The 20,411-nt window shown below is 40.8% G+C and overlaps 2 protein-coding genes across 2 annotated transcripts in view; one reads left to right on the forward strand and one right to left on the reverse strand.

The window, feature by feature from the left end:
- Positions 1-411: 411 nt before the first annotated feature.
- On the forward strand, positions 412-12,670 carry LOC116734197 (serine/threonine-protein kinase pdik1l). The gene is made up of 4 exons (XM_032585428.1): positions 412-1,000; positions 1,326-2,093; positions 6,100-6,325; positions 11,330-12,670. Exons 2-4 carry the CDS (start codon positions 1,341-1,343, stop codon positions 11,566-11,568), a joined length of 1,218 nt encoding a protein of 405 aa, XP_032441319.1. The 5' UTR covers positions 412-1,000; positions 1,326-1,340; the 3' UTR covers positions 11,569-12,670.
- Positions 12,671-15,772: 3,102 nt separating this feature from the next.
- The window catches only part of elp3 (elongator acetyltransferase complex subunit 3), a 30,342-nt gene continuing 25,703 nt past the window's right edge, over positions 15,773-20,411 (reverse strand). Inside the window, exons 12-15 of the mRNA XM_032585424.1 lie at positions 19,798-19,863; positions 19,495-19,722; positions 19,312-19,393; positions 15,773-18,063 (exon numbers count right to left, since the gene is read on the reverse strand). Coding sequence (XP_032441315.1) covers positions 17,972-18,063; positions 19,312-19,393; positions 19,495-19,722; positions 19,798-19,863 — 468 coding nt within the window. The 3' untranslated portion in view covers positions 15,773-17,971. The remainder of the gene's footprint in view (positions 18,064-19,311; positions 19,394-19,494; positions 19,723-19,797; positions 19,864-20,411) is intronic.

Below are 20,411 nucleotides of genomic sequence, written 5' to 3' on the forward strand. Positions count from 1 at the left end.
ATCAAGCAAAAAGAAAAAAAAGAAGAGAAAAGGATCCATAATCAAAAGTTTTCTGGTCTGCTAGACTTTCGTTTTGCAGTGTAAAATGACTAAACGTCAAACATCTGTCTCCCGATACAGCAAAGTTATAAATCACAGTTCTGTTGGATTTTAAAAGCCAGCGCACTACCCAGAGTCAGGCAACAACATTCTACTTAAAAAAAATGTTCAGTTGGCTTAAGGTTGTATTATGTAAGGAAATGTCAGCAGAGAGCTACGCTGATGGTCTAAGCAACACCAAAGGCTATGAAACACTTTGATTTCAGAATATAGATCTTCTGATGAGGCTTCGGTGTGTGCCATCAAACTGGCACGCCGTAAAAAAAAAGAAATAGAATATTGTTAAAATGTTTCATTTTTTTTGTCATTTATTTCTGAAATGAAACTCGAGTATAATGAAATCTATTAATGTATCGGAACCGCAGCAATCTCTCCGGAAACGGTTGAGTTTATTTGAGGACGCGCCGGAAGTGAACATTTAAAGGTAAACGGGTCTTTGTGCTTGAAACCTGCGTTACATTCAACCGTATTCATTCTATGTATCACCACTTCATAACTACGTAATGTGTTTGAATATGTTTTTGTAATGTACTAATAGACATATCTGAGACTGCAAAGTCTTTTATTGTGTTGCATCTTCATGTGTTTACAGACAGAAGCAGCCTGTGACCAATAGGATCGCGGTGTATATGCGATCTGCAGAATTCGAATGATAGCCAATCAGAACTCACGAGCTGAGTTAAGCAGCCAATCACAGTAGGCGTTGAAGCAAGGCGGGACGTTCTGAATGAGAACTCGGAAGTTTTTCTTGTTTGTTTCTTCAGTTTGTTTTTTCCAGCTTCATTTCGGTTGATTATTGAGGATTAAAGCCAAACTAACGCGGATTAATGTTACTTTGGACGCCCTGTAACTTTTCTCGGCTACGTTTTTGGAGTTTCTAAGACCAACTGCGGCCGTGTGGGTAAGTCGGAAATGATAAAAAAAAAAAAAAGAAGGTAGAAACGCTTCCCGTTTTGACAGCTGCTGTGTCAAAACACGTCAGAAAGTTGAACTTAAGTGTTTAAATCAGTGTTTGTACTTTCAAAAAACTTTTTAAAAAAAGTTTAAAGAGATTTGTTTTAGTTTTCACCTTAGCGTAATGTCATAGTTTGAGGTTATTTTAGATGTTTGGTCGCTCTTTATGTCGTTTCAGGTGTGCTTTCACAGCTAAATAAAGTTTCACAAAAAAGGTGGTTAAGTCGTTTCTTGTCATTCTAACATGTTGTTCTGTTTCTTCTTGATGTCAGGCTGCTTGATGAAACATGGAGGAGTTGTACACCTTGGACAGGGAGGTGGGTAGGGGCAGCTATGGTGTTGTGTTTGAGGGCCACATGGCCAAAACGGGACACAGGGTGGCTATTAAACGGCTGCCCTGCAGCAACCCAGAATGCATTGAGCTCTACCTGCAGGAGCTGTGGGCCATGAGAGCCACCGCCAAGAACCACGTCAACGTTATCGCTCTGCACAGCTGCCTCCTTCAGACCGGATCCAGGAGCCTGAAGCCCCTCAAGCCTGGAAAACTCCCCCTGCGGCTTGTGGAGACCGTGCTCAAGGGGAGCGTGGTGAACCCGCAGAAAGGTCGAAGAAGCAAGAGCTCGTCGAACACCCCGAGGAGGACCAACTCTGCTTTCAGACTTCAGGACAAGACCAACACGGCGCTAGGTAGAACCAAATCTGAGGAGGGGAGGAAATCGACTGGTTCTGATTCCTTGACCCCGCAGCGACCTCCAAGCCGAGCCATGAAGAGGTCAGCCCAGAGGGAGTTGGAGGAGGAGGAAGCGGAGCAGGCTGGATCTCTGCGCTGCCTGGCCCTGTGGCTGGTCATGGAGTACTGTGATGGAGGAGACCTGACCCAGTACCTGCTCTCTAGAGCCCCGGACACCGACCGCAACCACAGCGTGGTGCTGCAGCTCTGCAGCGCCGTGGCCTTCCTGCACGCCTTGGGCATCACCCACCGAGACCTGAAGCCGGACAATGTCCTGGTCTGCGTGACGCCCAAAGGCCCCATTATCAAGGTAAGGCCAATCAATTTGGGGTCCATTGTGATCATACATTTCCAGAAATTACTGCGATGCACGAAAATATGTTTGTTCTTTTAATTCAAAAGTACTTTATTGATCCCAAGGGGAAAATTAATTGTTGCTGTAACTCAAATTATTCAATGTTCTTCAAAGAGTTTTAGATGGTGATGGCTGTGGGCAGGAAGCATCTCCTGTAGAGGTCTGTGTTACAGCAACTTTGAAGAAGCTTCTGACTGGATGAGTTTGAGACAATTTTCTAGTAATAGTGATAATGGTATGACAATACCAGTTTGTACTCCAGTTTGAGATCATTAAACTTTAATTTTGTAAGAAACACTTAACACTGGAACTGGAAGATATTTAAATATCTAAGATAAGTAAATAAAACGACCACAAACAATAAATAAAACCAGGTTGTCCGCTCATCCTTAAAAAGTCTTAATTTCATGTATATAAAATTAAGGCCTAGACTGAATTAAAAAGCATGAAGGTGGGCCTTAAATACATGTGAGTCACCGGCCAAAATAATAATAAGTAAAACCAAAATGTTCAGACGTCCTTAAAGTCTTGAATTCATCCATCTAAAATTAAAGCCTTAAAATATCTTAAATTAATTTTAAAAAAAGAAAAAAATTAATAAAAAAAATGTTTTAAGGCCAAAATGTTTGGCCTTAAATACATTAATCACAGGTCTTAAATTTAATCCAGGCAGGACTATTTAGCTTTAAAGCTAACTGTTAATTGTATTTTAACTGCTAGCTTTAAAGCCTTAAAACTAGCTTTTTTTTTTGCTAGCAAAAATGTCAGTTAGCAAAAAAGAAAGGCTAGCTTTTTGGTGTCAATCACGGGTCTAGTGCAAATCTATTGCCTGTTGACTGGACAACGTTCGTAAGCAAATTTGCTTAGGATAATCCTCATCCTAATTGTAAATTATGGAGCTCATTTTATTCTATCATGCAATTAATTCAGTTATTATATATTATATACAGACTTAGTCATTACAATGTCTTCTCAAAATCTAGTAGGTTTTATAAAATGCAACACTGTTCAAATTTGATGTTTAACTCAGGTTATGTTAATGTGATGGAGTGTCTTTAAACATCAACTCTGCTACAGATTCTCAGTTTTGAGTCGGGACTTTGACTGGTCCATGTTAGCACGTTGATATGTTTTGATGTGAGGCGTTCCCCTGCAGCCCACAGATTACCGTGGGGATTGTTCAGGTTGATGTGGCGGATTAGTTTTCCACCACGTACAGCTTGAGGTCGGGGGGGTTTGAGCAGTTCTCAACCCCCCCACAGTTCTCTGAGCTGCTTCTCAGATTAAAGCATTAAAATGAAATGTGAAAAGGTTCTATAGGTAAAGATACACAATTGGTCCAATTGCTTGAAATGAATAGGAAGTACTGAAAAAAATACTGAGCCTAACGCTCAGAAAGATAATAATAATAATAATAAAAGAAAACTCCTTAATTAATCAGCTACAAAAACATTCTTTCTTGAGCAAACCATCGTCTCAGACATCCGTCTTGAAAAGGCCACTCTGTGTGTTCTTGTCGGGTTTAGCACTCTGGGTAAGAGCCGCCATTAACAGGTTGTCTTGATTATGATTATCCTGCCACTCCTCGACTAATCGCTTGATCTGTAAACCATCAGGGCCAGAGAAAAATGTCCTTCAGTGTTTCCCCGAGGCGAGGCTCCATCATCAGTCATCAAAGCCAGAGATACTCAATAAAACCTATTAAGAGTAATGAAGCATTTGAGTTGAAACGTCGGCACGTTTGGCGTTGAGTGAGAAAAACGGACGAGCAAACTCCTGGAGAATCGACGCATTGATTCTCCAGGAGGAATGACGATGTTAAAAAAAAAAAAAAAAAGTTGAAGTAAAACTGTTATCCACATTTAACCACACCACTTTGTAAAAGTGAAAAAAGTTCATGCCCCTTACTTTTTTTTATTTTTATCACATTACAAACACAAATTTGAACTTTTTTTTTTTTCTTTTTTCTCCGAAGAGTTTTTGCGGTGCTAGTGGCTCGTATTTTTTCGACAGTAGGCAGACAGGAAAGAGGGTGAGGAGAGGGGGGGAAGACATGCGGCAAAGGTCGTCGGGACCGGGAGTCGAACCCACGACCTCCGCGTCGAGGACCAAGGCCTCCAAACGTGGGGCGTGCTAACCCCCTGCACCACCACAGCACGCCCCCAAATTTGAACTTTTGTGGAAGAACTTTTTTTTTCCCCCTCTACATTTAAGTCAGCGTGGTAGAAAACTCACACCGTATTTCACCCTGAACACACCATCCAAACTGTAACACATGGTGGTGGCAGCAGCATGCTGTGGGGATGCTTTTCTTTAGCAGAGACCAAAGTTGGTCATGGAGGCAGAATCCAATTTCAGACGCATCATTTTCTATCGCATAATATGACCTGTAGTTGCAGTTAGGGATTTTTAATGGTAGATAATTAAGAAAGTTTAGGAAATATGTACACTTTTTTGGTAAGGATATTATAGAGTATTCAAATGTTTTCAATCCCTCCTAAATACTTAATTTTATCATGTAGACTTGTCTCATTTTCTCTCCAATCCTTTGCATTTCTACACCACCTGCTCTAAAATAAGTAAACAAATAAAAGCCAGACTCTTTAGGAGCAAACTGTAAGAGATGAACTCAATCTTAAAGTGTGTTTTCTGTGTTAATCAGAGAAAAACAAAACCACATAACTGATGCAGGATATGAGAAATCCATCACCCTTGAGTTCATAATCACGACTTTAACAGCTGAATAATTAATAGATTTAGACGGAAGAGCAAACAAATCGTAGAATTAGTTTGTTAGGAGGGGAGAATCTGTGTCAGACCTACAGAAAGCTTGATGTTAGACATTTACTCCAAGCAACTTTGAAAATGTCTCGACTCAGTGAAGCAGAAAGAAATGGAGTCTTGAATGAAGAGTTTTGCGGGTTTTTTTGGCTCAGTGATTTGCTGAACTGAATTAATTGAACCCAGAGAACTTTTGGGGGGGGGGGGTTAGTCTGAAATATTGACCAGCGATTACCAGCAGGCTTCACAGGTGGTTTGCTGTGACTTGTCGTTTATGTTTTGATTGTTGGTATTGATCGTGCCCCCTCCCATGGGCGTCACTGCATGTACCGCTCTCCTCCAGTCACACACAAATCCCAGCTTTAAAGGGGCAGTACCATGTAAAATCCACTTTTTGGAGCTTTACATCACGTTATAAAGTTGTTCCTTCATTAAAAACATACCTGGAGATTTGCTTTGATTCTTTTCATGCATGTTAAAGGAATCCTTTAATCTCCCATGGCAACCATTAAGCTGTGCAAAACATTTGGGTGGACCTAGTTCCACCTTTCAGGTGTAGCTCCTCCTCTTAGCTGCAGTTTCCAAGCCTCTGCCTCACAGAGCAGCCCTCCCCCGTGACTCCCCCACGCAGCTCCTTCAGACTAGCCAGCTGCAATTAGTAAACACCTGGTGGAACTGAGCTGAGCTCATTATGCAAGATACTTCTCAGTGCAACGCTGGTAAGAAAAAAAGAAAAACTTTGTTAAAGAGTTAATAGAGCAGCCATATTGTGATGACTTCCTGAAGGTGGAGCTTCAGAAAGAGCAGGAGCTTCTTAAAGAGACAGAGACCCAATTTCTAGGCTTTAAATCAGGAAGTAAAATTGATTTTAAATCATATTTTATATATATACATGTATAGCATTTTTATAACAACTGAAGTTGACATAGTTAATTGATAGTGCCATTTTTATAACACACGTTGCCTGGAAAATACATGATAGTGCCCCTTTAAACTTTACTGTTTCTGTGGCAACCAATGTGGCAGAAAACAAGGCATCAGTTCAAACATGACTCCTCTCATTGCACTTCCTGCAGAACTCATCTCAAATGTCAACGCATGTTTCCCCCCCCCCCCCCCCCCCCCTTTTCTTTATTTTTTTTTTCTTTTTTCACATCTGTCTGCATCAAATCTCATCAAGGTGGCGGATTTCGGCCTGAGCAAAATGAGCGGCGCCGTGGCGAACGGCGAGCGGCGCCGGCAGCACTTCTCGTCCACGTGCGGCTCCGACTTCTACATGGCCCCCGAGGTGTGGGGCGGGCTGAGCTACACGGCGCAGGCGGACATCTTCTCCCTGGGTGTGATGTTCTGGGCCGTCCTGGAGAGGATCACCTTCGTGGAGGAGGGGACGACGCAGGAGCAGCTGGGTGAGTGTCTGGGGTCGGTGACGCATTACCCCGAATCAGGTTTGATTAAACAAACTGCCGCATATTAAAAATGTCAGGCGCTATACATCAGACCTTCATCATCCGTGGAAAGGTGCAGTCCCATCTAAATGGCAAAGAGATGAATGATGATTTCTACTATCTACTTGTTGATATGGATTATAGCAGCCGGAGTTCATAACACAAGCCGGCAGCTCCTGCTCCAGCCGTCCGTCCTACAGACTGCATGTACGGGGCGGTGCCATGTGTTTTCCAGGCACATAGTGCCATTTCATAACACAATCAAGGAACTGTTTTAACTTCAGTTGTAAAAATATACATATATTAAATATGAGTTTTGAAATTTTACTTTGTAATTTAACGCCTTGACATTGGGCTTCTGTTTCTTTAAGAAACTCTGCTTTCAGGGGGTCATCTCTACATTGCTCCTTTATTAATGTAGACGACAGTGTCAGCCTACATTAGTGAGCTAAATCTTTTTCATTTTTAGTTCAGTTGTTCCCCATGTAGACAATTCTGTTGTTAGAGGCATGAAAAGTCTTAGAATCAGGGCTTGGCGATTATTTTATTTTTAACCTTCCCGCGGTCTTAATAGACAGGGTTCATTTGACTCCGCGAGCTTGAACACTGTACTCAGTTTGGCGGGGTCACACTGAACCCGTGTGTGCTTTTTTGTTATGTGTGTGTGTGTGTGTGTGTGTGGGCGTGTGCGTGTGTGTGTGTGTGTTTGTGTGTTGTCCGACAGGACATCCCATATCCCCCGCGCTTTCCCCTTCCCCCGCTGTGCGACCGTGACATCTGCTGCACGCTCCTCCTGAGCGCCGCACTAAGACCGCGGAACAAGCAGCTACAAAGTACAGTGGCCAAACATGAAACTACTGCTGTGCAAGTTACTCACCAAATTGTTGCCAGGTTACCAATGAGTGAGTTAAAGTGATGCACCTAGAACTCGCTGTAAAGAGATTTCATCTCAAGTGATTTCCTCTTCATTTTTATTTTATAATTTTTATTTTTTTGTGAGAAAATTTCTTTGAAATATCAGTTTTGTCTAAAATTAAGTTGATGATTCAACAAAAGGAAAATGCCCTCATTGGGTCCTTCAGCACAATAATGACTCAAAAGAAATGGCGACGGCGCTAGGCTACACGCTTCTTTCAATTATGTTCTGAGAAACTGGAGTGCAAGTCTCTTTTTTTATTTTTTGTACACTCCTGGTTTATTTATTTCTTGTCAAAATGATTAAAAGTTCCCGCTCTTGAAAACGACGCACTACTTTCATGGTATTACCATCATAAAACTGTCACAAAGTCACATTAGCTGTCAGTTATTTGGATGTTATATCTTACAAACAAAACTTTTCATGGCTTTTCTCAGCCGCCGCATTCTGCTCCCCAAATCTCAGACAGGTTCCTCATGAGCGAAATCTCCTCCGTATATCTTCTGTGTGCCGCTGAGATTTCAAACCGCCTCCCTCGGTCCCGTCGTGCTGTCGGAACCCGGCGCGGGCGCGATGCGCCTCGGCGCCCCAGCGCGCCGGGCTCGGCTCTGCCTCCGCTCTCCACTGTCACGTTGTAATGAAATGGCCGTAATACGAATGTCTCATTTTATTTTCAAAAAACGACTACAGCCGGGGAGGGCGGGGGGGGAATGTGGAACCATTACGCCGGAGTTTAGTGCCTGCGGACCTCCTTGAGTCACTGATACTTCATTTAGCTGAGTGAAAAGGGGTTGGTGTCGCAGGAAGAAACGGATCTCAATAGACGCTTTAAAACGGCCAAGTGGAATTATCCCCTGGAGCCATACTGTCAGTGAGGCGATGCAGAGAAGCAGCATGACAGAGATGTGACTGCTTTTTTAAAATTTCTGGATCAGACATTTGACATTCTTTGGTCATAGTAAATCTTAAATTAGTTTGGTATTGGTAACCCTGATTCCCTCAACCCGAAGCCCGTCACTGTAAGCAATAAATAAATTGAATGATAAATTAAAATGATTGCAATCCTTTTCATTAAAGTGATGCTGTAAAAATAGTTTAAAATCTGGCTGCAAACGTTTGACACGAGTCAGTTTTTCCTGTCTAAGCTACCGAGACTTTATATTCCTTTTTAATTATTGTGGTTTCCTTTGTTTTATTTATTTTGGCTTCTAAAAATGTTTCCCAGTTCCAGTGTTAAATATTCTTTAGAGATTCAAATTTATTTATTTTTTTGAGTGAGTATACTTGCATTAATAAGCCATTTGTATGACTATATTAATTGAATATGGTCTCAAAATGAATGATCATTTATCGCAATAATTTCTGGGACAATTTACCATCCAGCGAAATTTGTTGTTGCGACAGACGACCCAACATGGACACAACTTCAGCCTTCAAAATAAAAGCAAACATGACTGGATAAACATTCACAAGTTCTTATGAGCTTAAGTTAGATTCAAAAGAAGAAAATCAAAGTTTTCCTCTTCAATCCCTAAACGGCACAAAAGTCCAAAGACAAAGTTTTATTTTTAGCCTCAGTAGAAACACTAATACAGGCTTTCGAGCACAGAAAGAGTGGCCATTTTTATGGCCTTTGTTTCTTTTTTTTTTTTTTTAAGGACCCTAATGGTCACATAAAAGGGTCCATTAACGTCGCTTAATTCTTTCTCTAAATGCACAATTTATTTGACGACACACTAGTGGGGGGAACCTGCTTAAGTTCAAAACAACCTCAGGTTTTTTTCTTCCCTTAAACTTCAATTAATTAAATAACTGTAACTTTACACAGAGAACCAGAACACTTCACACCCGCCGTCTGGCTTTGGATTCATTTTTTGGTGATTAAAAACCAGTTGAACGACTGGAACCAACTGTACAGCTCAGGAGTGCTGACCCTGTGATGAAGCACCAGTTGATGCCTTCTTAATTACCCTCATGGATAATCTACCTTCATTTTCAAAACGGGTATGTTTTGGCGATGTAAATAGCGCTTGTTTTAATCTTCATTAATCTACAGATTTTTGTCATTTAATCAACGTTGTCCAGACAAACTCCATGACAAATGAGCAATTCAAGTTATTAGTCTTATCTTATCTACTGCTAAGAGCAAGAAGTCTGTTTTGCTTTATACAGGGAAAAAATTAAAAAGAGGGAGTTTGCTCAAGTTCTTCTAGCGGATTAACAAAAGTAGAGTATTTCTTCCCTTCAAGTTCTATTTTATGGGTTTTGTCTCTTGGCCTCTGGCTGTGCTTCCAATACAAAAAGTGCGCGAAACTTTGTCGAGATTCCGCTACTGTTGAAAAAACACAATTTTGCGATTGTTGCGTTTCCATTCAATCCGAAACGTAACTGCAGTCACACGCGAATACGTTTGGTCACGCCATAAATCGTTAAAACGCATCGCGCCATCATCCTCTGACCACTTCCTGTCATCGACTTCTTCGTCTTTTCCGCTTGCAGCAACGTCTGGTTGTTGATCATGTGACTCGTGCGATGCGAACAAAGTGTTTCCGTGGCAGCTGTCTAATTTCCATACGACCGAAAGAACCCGTCTCATCCTAGTGCAAAAAACTTTTTATCAAAGAAACTTGGAATTTCAAAAACATATTTGCTCAATGGAAACGCGTCAAATTCTTAAAAAATGATTTGTAAATGGAAAAGCAGCTATTTTCTTGTTCCATTGGGGGGAAAAAGCAACAACAACAAAAAAACAACTTAAAGAACAAATCTTAAAATGAAAAACAAAGCAAGGTTTATCGTTCTCTAACTTAACTGCATTAAACTTCTCCACATCTTCAACTTTACGATGCTGAGCTGTTTGGCTATAATGGGACAAAATGGGAAAAACTTCAGTGTGAGTTCCAGTGACCCAGATCTCAGACACCCGCTGTGTAAAGTCACATGTGATCACAGTAAAGTATGATTGAGTCATATTGACATAACTGTGAAATGAATCCTATTGATTTTTGTAAGTACAAGACCAAATATGATTGGATATTGACAAAGAACTGCCTTCCTGCTGCCAGAAACATTTCTTTTTTTTGGTGTTATTTATAATGAAACACCTTTTGGCTCTTTGGTAAATGCTTCTCTGCTCTGTTTGAACATGAAAATATTACAATTAAAAAAAAAACCAAAAAGTCTTTTCTTGTTACACTTCAGTCTTTTTCTATGTTACTATGGCTGTAGTCTTGGGAAATCTAAAATGGACCGCCTGGATTTTGGTGTTTTCATCAGTTTATCAGGTCTGTCTGGAAACGACACAATCCGATGTAAAGACAGCATTTCTGCTTAAAGTCTTTGAAATCTTAACTTTAGACTTGAAATTTAAATTGGTTAAGTCTTCAGTGCTAATGATGGCTCATTTGAGGGCTTTTTATTTGTTTTGTTTTGCTTTAACAATGCATTGGCAGCATCTGTTTATTTGGGAATTTTGGCTAAGACATTGGGTGTATTTAAACTGTCAAAAAAAAGAAAGTAGACTCCTCATAATGCAGGGCAGCAGTTTTCTGAAAAAGGCATGTCTATAGAGGCTTTGCCTTGAAAACAGACTTCAGCTGGTGGCTAAAAGAATATATATATATATATATATATATATATATATATATATATAAAACAAATGCTTTGATCACCATTCATTCATGATAAACAAAAAGTGTCAAATATCTAAGGGGGTGAATACTTTGTAAAGTCACTACTTACAAGAAATGAAGGGGGGGAAACAGCAAACACAGCAGAGTTGAGACTTAGTGAGTTGTTTTTTTTTTGGGACCAGTGATGATTATGAATTCTTCCAGCTTTGAAAGGAAGGATCTACGATAAACGCTCCTTTGTGCACTAAGGAGGCAGCAGTCTGTCATTTAAGGAGACATTCCTTGTATTTATCAGAATTCCTTTATTGTCATTGTGCAAGAAAGCACAACAAAATAATATATATATATATATATAATTAGCCACTGCTAGCTCTCTCTAGCGTCTAAGCTGACTTTCCTGAATGTGTTGTCATGCAGGTGCCTACGTGTGTAAGGGCCGGTGGCTCATGCCCCTGGGGGAGGCTCTGTGGGAGAACGCCGACCTCCAGCTGTGCATCCCTATGAAGTTTAAGAGGGCGCCGCCGCTGCCACCCCCGCCCGGCCCAGCCGTGTGTGCCCTGCTTTTGGACATGCTGGCCTTGAACCCGGACGCTCGGCCCTCGGCGGACCAGCTGGAGGCCAGGGTGTGCTCCGCTCTGAGAGACGACTCCCACTGACGGACCCTAGAGACTGGAACGGCTCGGCGAAACCAAATGTGGCGCGTTCCGACTGCAGCTGTTCCTGTACTAGAACCAGAACTTTTGAGGACTATGCTAAGGGAACGTGATACTAAAACACTCTGTGGTGTGTTGGTCCTCTGCTTCATTTAAGGTCTTAGTGAGTTTTCATGTTGGGTGACGATAAAACAAATGTTTCACCTATTAAAAAAAAAAAAAAAGTAGCTGAATTTTTTTTTTTCTTAATGTTTTTGCTGTCATATTTCCATTGCACTTCAATGTAGCATTCCTTGTTAAATATGCTAATGAAATTTGTATTTTTAACTTGTAAAAGGGTATATATGTAAATAAGCTGGGCATGTTTTGCTGATTATTTTCTTTAGTTTTAAAAGTTAAGAAAAGTTAGAGACTAGAGAAGCACCGTTGTCAGTCCGGAACAGATGTAAACCAGACAACTTTTTAAATAATAAAAAAACTTTCTTCCCTCACTGCCTCTGTTGAACCAGAAGTGCAACACTACTATGAATAAATTTGTAATTAAATAAATGCATATTTGTGCTACGATTTAGAATAAAACAATTCAGATCCACCTTGAAGCAGATTATAAATTGTTTAACCTCTAACGTATTCCTGGGTGGTGAGGTCTGATTTACCTAAACTTACTGTTAGTACGAGTCCAGCTCTAAAAACCAAAGTGAGCCGTTATTAATCAGACTTCATCTCTACAGCAGTTTGATTTAGCGGTGCATGTTGCTGGGTGACTCTGTTTCAGAGCGATATCGCCCGTCAGCACAGCAGCTGAACTGCAGACCAATCGGTTGGTCGCTTAATTTCAAATAAACGTTCAAAATAAATTTGACATATTTAAGATAATCAATTCATCTGATTAACTTATTCACCATATAATTTAAATAGTCACATGTAATATACTTAAAAATGTACTAGATTGTGGCACTTCTGGTCTTCCGTAGGCAGGTGAAACACTTACATTTTTGTAACTTCCCCTCCCCCCCATGTTTAAAAAAGAAAAACATGCATCACATTCTGAACTACCACCATTTCTGCTGTCTTAAGAGATTTGAAGTAATTTTAATAAAAAAAACAATTTGAAGTTCTTGATCATTTTTGTTTTGTTATACAAAAGTTAAATTGTCACACTCCAAGGCCTGACTGGTGCGTCCCTATTTAATAAAAAATAATAATTTTAAGGTGTTCACAGAGTAAATGGCTAAGATACATATTTAAGCGTTTTGCTATTTAAAATATTGCTTGAATGGTTTTAACGTGTTTGTGTGACGGGGAGGATTTTTAAAAGTGGTCTCCTTCTTGTACAGTGTGAGTATTTTTGTGTATGTGATTAAAAAGTCAAAGAGCAAGTAGCATGAGGCTCAGTGATGTCACTGATAAACTGTCCTGCTGCAAACAGGAAATTAAAACCCGGGTCCAGGATTGGTCCTGATCCGATCGGCCCGACACCCACAGCATTTATTACGGGTCATCAGTCTCAGTCCTTCAATGTAAACCTTTATTTTCTTTCTTCAAAGCCTGAAACGACTTGTGTTTTTAAATGAAATGTAATTTAAATAAAGATTAATATTATCTTTGCTAGTATTATTTACAGTGCACACCCCCATTTTTTTTGTTTTTTATTTTTTATAGCTCAACATTCCAGCATTACAAACTCCTCAAACTGAAAGATTTTCTCAAATCTTCACTGAGCTGCGTGGAGGGATTCCATTAGAGGGGAACGCAGAGCTGAAAAGAACGTCTGTAGGACGCGCCAACTTAATTTGACTAATCTGTGCTTGCCAAAGGCTCTTATGCCCCATTACTCAAAATTGAAATTGCATTAGGAAGGCATCAATTTACAGCTGGCCAGTCTGGACAGCGAGAGAGATTACAGCCAGAAACTCGTCCGGTGCACCATCAGTGTAGAAACTTCCCCCCGGTGAAGAAACTCAGCAAAGTTTAATCTTTTTTTTTTTTTTTCTTCTTCTTTAAGCGGGTTTCTGTTGAGACATTATGACCGGTCAGTATCTTACATGTGTTGTTTCAGCAACATAATAGTCATCCATATTTATTTAATCTTTTAAACGCATAATTTAAAGTCAAATTTGTGAAAATCTTCAATGATTGATGCTGGTCACTGAATTATTCCATGTTTTTACTGCTGCGGTACATTGTTAAATAATTTAAACCTTCACAAAACACTTTAGCTCGTAACGTAGATGCTAAGACCTGATTGGCTGACGTCCAGAGCAAGTCTATTTCTGCCCAATGTTGTTGAAGAGCAAAGTGAAGCCCCACCCTCTGACTTTGGCAGGTAAAGTTATTCCTGATGCACGGCAGCAAGGGAGCATTAACATCTCATTAAAACAGTAAAATAATTGTTTAGTAAATTATTCATGTCCACGGTAATTTGACGTAGTTACTGACTCATGAATTGTGGCAGTTTTTTTGTGACGGGGATAAATGGGACCAGGAGGAATCAGCTCTGACTTTAACGCAGAGTGGAAAATGATAAATGGTTTTCATTTCTGTTTTTTTTTTTTTTTTTTTTATGCCAAAACGTGTACGCTGCGTTTGTACTTTCCTCCATCCACATTTTGAACGGCCATTTTTAACAGCAGTCAGAGCTGCAGGCCTGTTGGCGTCGGTCTCAACTGCAGTCCATCCCTCTCTGCAAAACAACAAGTTCAGTCAGGTTGGATGGATCTATTTTTGTATCTTTCCCACAGATTCTCTGTTGGATTAAAGCTGCAGTATGTAATATTAATAAGTTGTTTTTACAAATTTGTTAAAACGGAAACAATCAGTCGGGACAAGTTATTGTACTCGCTGCTCAATGTGCTAATGACGGAGAAACGACTCGTCCTCACAGGAAAACTGTTTATGTGCAATAATCTGAGGCCATGCTAACTAGCCTTAGCATCGACGACATGTTCCGCTGTGGAGCACTCGCTATAGCGTTAGCAGAGAGCAAGGGTGAAGATGTGAGCAGCACATACACAAGCATGATTAGCAGCACAAAGACCCTCCTCCTAGCTCTGATTGGTTGTTTCTGGCCGGGGGCCGTGTGTTTCTGCAGATGGCACTAGGACCACATGTAGGCGGCAGAGGAACTTTTTTTTTAATAGATCATTTGTCTCATGCTGTCTTGACATAGTGATGGGTTAGCAAATATATCAAAAACATGGATTGCAAAAGTTACATACTGCAGCTTTAAGATGTGAAGTTGGCTGGACGAGCAACACACAAACTCTAACCCAAACCCTCCTGCTACACCTCTGGCTGCTGTCGGATTATTTGCAGCCTATACACTGTTTGGCCAGGGGCGGTGTCAGAACATTCAAAAGGTTACATTCTGACCAGAGCACCCTGTTTCACATAATTGCTGTATCCCCTTTATGGTTTGTGGGGGAAAAAAGCAGCTACTTTTTCCTCCAACTATTTATGTCTTTTTGCCACCTTTTCTGTGACGTCCCATTGGCTCAGAGCGCAACTGCCACAGATTGTCCTGAGCGTTATTCAGTACAGGTGGACATCAAAGGTGGGGGAAGTTTAGAAATTCTAATCTAATTTTAACGCAATGCGACTGTTGACGCAGGGAGATATTTTTTCTGATTGCATAACTTTGTCCACTGGAGATTTCTGACAGCCGCACTAAACAATTGAGCAGAATTTCACACCGGCAGAATGTGAGCTCCTAACTACCCAACCAGGCTGGAGGAACAATTACATAGATAGAATCTATCTGCAGTGAGCTGCTAATATTAAAGGGGAATCTATTTAGTGCAAACAGAGCCGGATGCTTTTCCTCCTGGTACCTCTGCAATCTCTGCAGATAAATCCTGCAACCTTCAGCTCGGCGGAGTTTTAGGAGCCACACCGCACACACACACACACACATTTGTGCTCCCGTTGCAATGACGATTAAAGCAAACTCTGGCCAAAGCAGCTCCGCACAGAGCCGGAGCGGGGAGTCCTTTCAGATTTCACAGCTGGTAGCGGAGGGGAGAGGAGAGCAGAGGAGAGGAAGCCCGAATGCGGCCTGTTCCTCAACGCCGACAGCGGCAATGAGAGCGCGGTCCCGGTGTGATAGATTAACTGGTGGCGGCATCTGGGAGAGACAGATGTTTCTGTGGGCGTGGCTTTATTTTTTAGAACCCCTTTACCGAACCAGGAAGTAAACATTGCAATAAGCTTAAAGAACTTTTCTTCTTTATTGTTGATATTTTTTCTCGTAATTTAACTAAACATCTTTATTCTTTTCATCAAGTGACCCTAATACTCGACCATAAGAGACAACGCTGAAAAAAACAATTGTCTTGTATACTTTTACATCAGAAACGGGTTAAAATCTTCACTCAAACCAGTGAGTCCAGGTTTGCTTCTTAAAGCGCGAAGAGTCCGTTAGATCAGAATCAATAACAGGTTGGATTATTGCACTTCTGTCGGCCGATATAGTTTAGTGGATAAAACGGCGCTCTCAGAACTCAAGTTCAGTTAGAGATGTCGTCTAATTAACATTTTGGACCCGTTTATTTTATTGTCTAAAGAAATCTTTTTCACTTGCTGCCAACGTTTCGGTTTAAATATGTTTAACAGGTTTGCCAGGCAAACTTTTAGCTGTAAGGATATTGTGAAATGACTAAATTGCACAGCTTTGCGTCCGGAGCCCAGTTAAGGTGCAAACGAAATAATGTGGCTTCCATCAAATGAGCAAGAAATTAGTTTGCGTGATATCAGAACTGATTACATTTATTGACATGTTTGCAGAACATGTCAGCCAATATAAGGCCGAGAAGATGTGAAATAATCGTCATTACTCTAACAATGCTGGGTACAAATTCTAACAGTTTAGCACAGTCTCCTCCTGAAGTGTGGTATATTTTGGTTATATTTCAATATATTCTTGAATATTCCTTCACATACAAAGAATTATTATTGTTTTGAAGGGATCATAGAGAAAGAGACATTTTCTAATCAGTTACCTTACCCATGACGGAGGCAAAAAAGCTACGAAGCTACGTAGTTTTAACCCTGTCGTTATTGGTAGCTCTTTATATACTTAAAAAAATATATATAAGCAGCTACTTACTGATAGCTGCAACTGCCTAACGTCTCAAAACACAATGAACACGACAAAAGCTTTTGCCTGACAGAAAAGTTCCGCGAGAATTTTTTAAAAACTATATAGAATATTCGAGATTAAATAGTTCTGCCACGACGAAATTCAAGACCTGTGTCAATTTAAAGAATTTAAAGAAGGAAATAGCATATTTTGAGATGCTCTCTTAACCACCGTAATGCCAAGCTTTTTCAGGCAGAATGCTCCCAGCCTCATACCTAAAAGTATGAAGTGAGCTAATGGCAAAGACGACGGTTGTCCAGCCTATCGGCAATCAATTTTCACTTACTCATCACAGATGCAAAAAATGCTAGCCAGGTTTGTACCCTTGCTATGTAGCAAGAGCATGTTAGCATAGTTACTGGTAGCCACATCTGCACACGACTCAAAACTTTTAACTGACAGAAAAGTTTTGAGGATTTCTTTAAACTATATAGAATATTCTGGATTAAATAGGTCTGCCACAACAACATTTAAGATATGTGAATAAAATATTTAAAGCCAATTATATTTTAAAAAGAATTTAAGATATTTTAGTCAAGTTTACCTGTAAAAGACTTTATTCCTTAAAGTGTTTCCCTACGATGTTTCCAGAATGCATGACGAAACAAAAAAAAACCCCACAAAAACAAAACAGGATTATGGAGAGGGCTTTAAAAAGCAATTTATGTAACGCTAAGACTTATTTCCTGCCCCATAATTTGAAATTGTTCAATTACACAACCGCTGGCCGGTGAGGATTTCCCAGCCATCCCCCGGCAGCCAACCGTTTCTCTTTCACACGATTGCAACAGAAACACGATTAACTCGAACCGTGACGTTAATCCCAGACAAACACGTAACAGAAATCAGAACTCCCCTCTGTAGGTTTGTTGTTTTACATTAAAGGCATGTCAGGGCCTTCAAACAGTTGAAACGCCAGGCGTTAGCGCCACCATCTGGAGTGAAGAGTCTCCAACCAAACGAGGCTGGCTTCGTCCTCCCCACCCCCACAAATAGCTGTACTTTCTCCCCCCCGTGTCTACTCACACGTCTCCTTATCTAAATAAAGCAGAGCGAATGCAGCAGCTTCAGATAATGGGAGATGAATGGCCTGTGGAAACAACCTCAGCATTATCTCCTTTCTGTGCTGCTGGAAGAGTTTCTCTGCAAACATTGCAGGAATTGTTTCCCAGGACTATTGTTTTGATTTAAAAAACAAAAGAAAAATCATAATAATTTGTATGCGTCTGTGGTTCTGTTTGCACCATCCAGATAAGGGAAACCATCAGGTCAGTCCAGTCGTGCACCGTAGAGCTGCTTCACCATGTACGGCCCCTGCAGCTCGTAGCCCATCTTCCTGTAGTAGTTTCTGGTTCCTACACCTGCAGAAGAAGACGGTGAAAGCAAGGTGATGTTCTCACAGCGAAAAACAAAACAAAAAAAAATAACCAGGATAACTACGGACATTTAGTCAATTTCACCAACCCGTTCATTCCTCCAGCCACCGGGGGGCGCTGTTATAACAGTGCTCACTCTGCATGGCTGGAACGGAGCTGTTTAGATCAGCTTTTAGTATCCCAAAACTCAATGAAAACTTTACAGCTACCAAATTCGGCGGAGCTGCTTGACATTCGGGTTGTTTGGATTATTTTGTCGAGGGTCGTTAATTTTAGCTGGCATCTGCTTTTAGGCCTCGTTTTGCATGTTTTACCACTTCAGCCTTACAAGAACAGAACTCCACTGTGGAGTTTTGTTATTTTTGAGCCGGTGTATATTGTGACTGGTGTTCCATCCTGAAATGGACGACTGATTATATTTGGTTAATGTCTTCAGGGTCCTGACCAATTCAGCTAAACTACCGTCGACCCAATTATTTATTTTTCGGGGGTTTTTGACATCTTTACAAATGCTAATGCTTATGGCATTGTTGGTGAAAGCCCGGGTTTATTTTTGATTTATTCTAACAGAGTATTAAATATATTTTTAATAAATGACTTGATGTCATTTATTACATCAAGTAATAAATGATTACTTGATTACCGAACACCGAATGAATGTTCGGTTATTCATTGGCTAATGAATAACCGAACATGCCAATTTGTGATTAATGTAAAACTTGATTATTAATAGGATGTCCGGGTGGAATTTTGAAATGTTACAAGTAACTATGTATTTAATTTGTTAACTGCTGATTGCTAATTGCACTTTTTGTTGACTTTATTTATAGGTCAAGTTTTTTTTTTAACCCCACAACATGTTAAGGGTGGTGAGTTGGTAGGACAGTTTTATCTCTGGACCTCGGACGTTCCCATTTTGGATAAATATTTTATAAAAGAATTTTTTTAACTACTCCCATTTAGTGGTGGAGGACTTTTCTCTGGCTCGCCAACCGTAATATAAAACAACACATTCAGACAATCACAGCATGAACACTTTATGCATAAAATAGAGATATGTAAGCCTCCATATGAATACATTTTGTGCTACTTCTCGTACTTCTCGTTGTTAAAAATGATTTTGTTTCAGGTATGAAAAATGAAAAGGCTCAATCATTATAAATCCAAAATAAATGTGACATTCATGCCGATTCTGACTGCATGAGAGCTCGTAAACGTTCAGCTTGTTACTACCTGAGATGACAGCCAGTTTGTGCGAGCCGTGTTCCCCTCTGGCTATTCTCTCAGCCTCCTCCATCAGCATCATGCCGAAGCCCTGCAGGATCATTAAAACACCACGAGGAGGCTCGTCTTAATTGTAATTGGCTTTGCAGACGGGCTCCGCAGAGAGCTGAGGACGTGATGTAGCTCTTTCACCTGGTGCTGGAACTTGCTGGGGTCGCGGCTGCTCACTGGGACCACGCTGCCGTAGACGTGCAGCTCGCGGACGATGGACACGCCTCCTTTCAGCTCGGGTCGGAAGGACTGGGGCGAGCAGCGGCGCAGGCGCAGGAGACCAATCAGGATGTCCTGCTCCGGGTCCTCGTAGGACAGGAAGGTCTCCCAGCCGCCGTTGGCCACGTAGTCCCTCCTGACCAGCTCCACCTGCGCTCAGAGCGGAGTGAGGAAACGGCTGGTCGTGATGTTTCGATGAATGTTTTCGGTCTGTGGGAGGTTTACCTGGTAAGGCCTGACTTTGTGGTGGATTTCCTGAATGCCAACTTCTCGGGTCCGTACGTCTCGGCACTGAAAAGAGCATCACATCTCCGGGTAACAAAATGGATTGTTTTGGTTTATTCCATTTTTTTTTTCTTTCAAATACATCATTATGCTGTCCTGGAACTGGATCACCCTGAGCCAGTGGTGGACACAATTCTGCTAATGTGCTAACGGCAGAGCTAATTTCTGGTTCAGCTCTTTAGCGTTTTTGCTAGCTTTAAAACATTTAGCGTCCTCTAGAATTTATCTGGAAAAATAAATTCAAAGTGCTAATTTATTTGTCTGTTTTGTAAACTTTCAGTTGAATAGAGTTCAACTGAGGGCAATGTAACACGCTGACACTCGGTGGGTGTCATGTATCAACCATGTTGATTTAGCGTTAGCTTCCGCTAAATACTGTGTTGGTGTAGCGCGTTAGCGGAATGAATGTTTATGATTAGTGCTTCATGGTTAGCAAGCTAAGTTTTTAGCTAGCTGTATCCTGAACTCTGGATTTTTTTTGGTGCCATTTGCTGTTAGCGTAGCAGTTTATCTACTGTTAAGAAACTTAAGTAGCTAGATGTTTATATTCATGC

This window comes from Xiphophorus hellerii, chromosome 15 (assembly GCF_003331165.1).
Source record: "Xiphophorus hellerii strain 12219 chromosome 15, Xiphophorus_hellerii-4.1, whole genome shotgun sequence".
In the NCBI taxonomy this organism is placed as follows: Eukaryota; Metazoa; Chordata; class Actinopteri; order Cyprinodontiformes; family Poeciliidae; genus Xiphophorus; species Xiphophorus hellerii.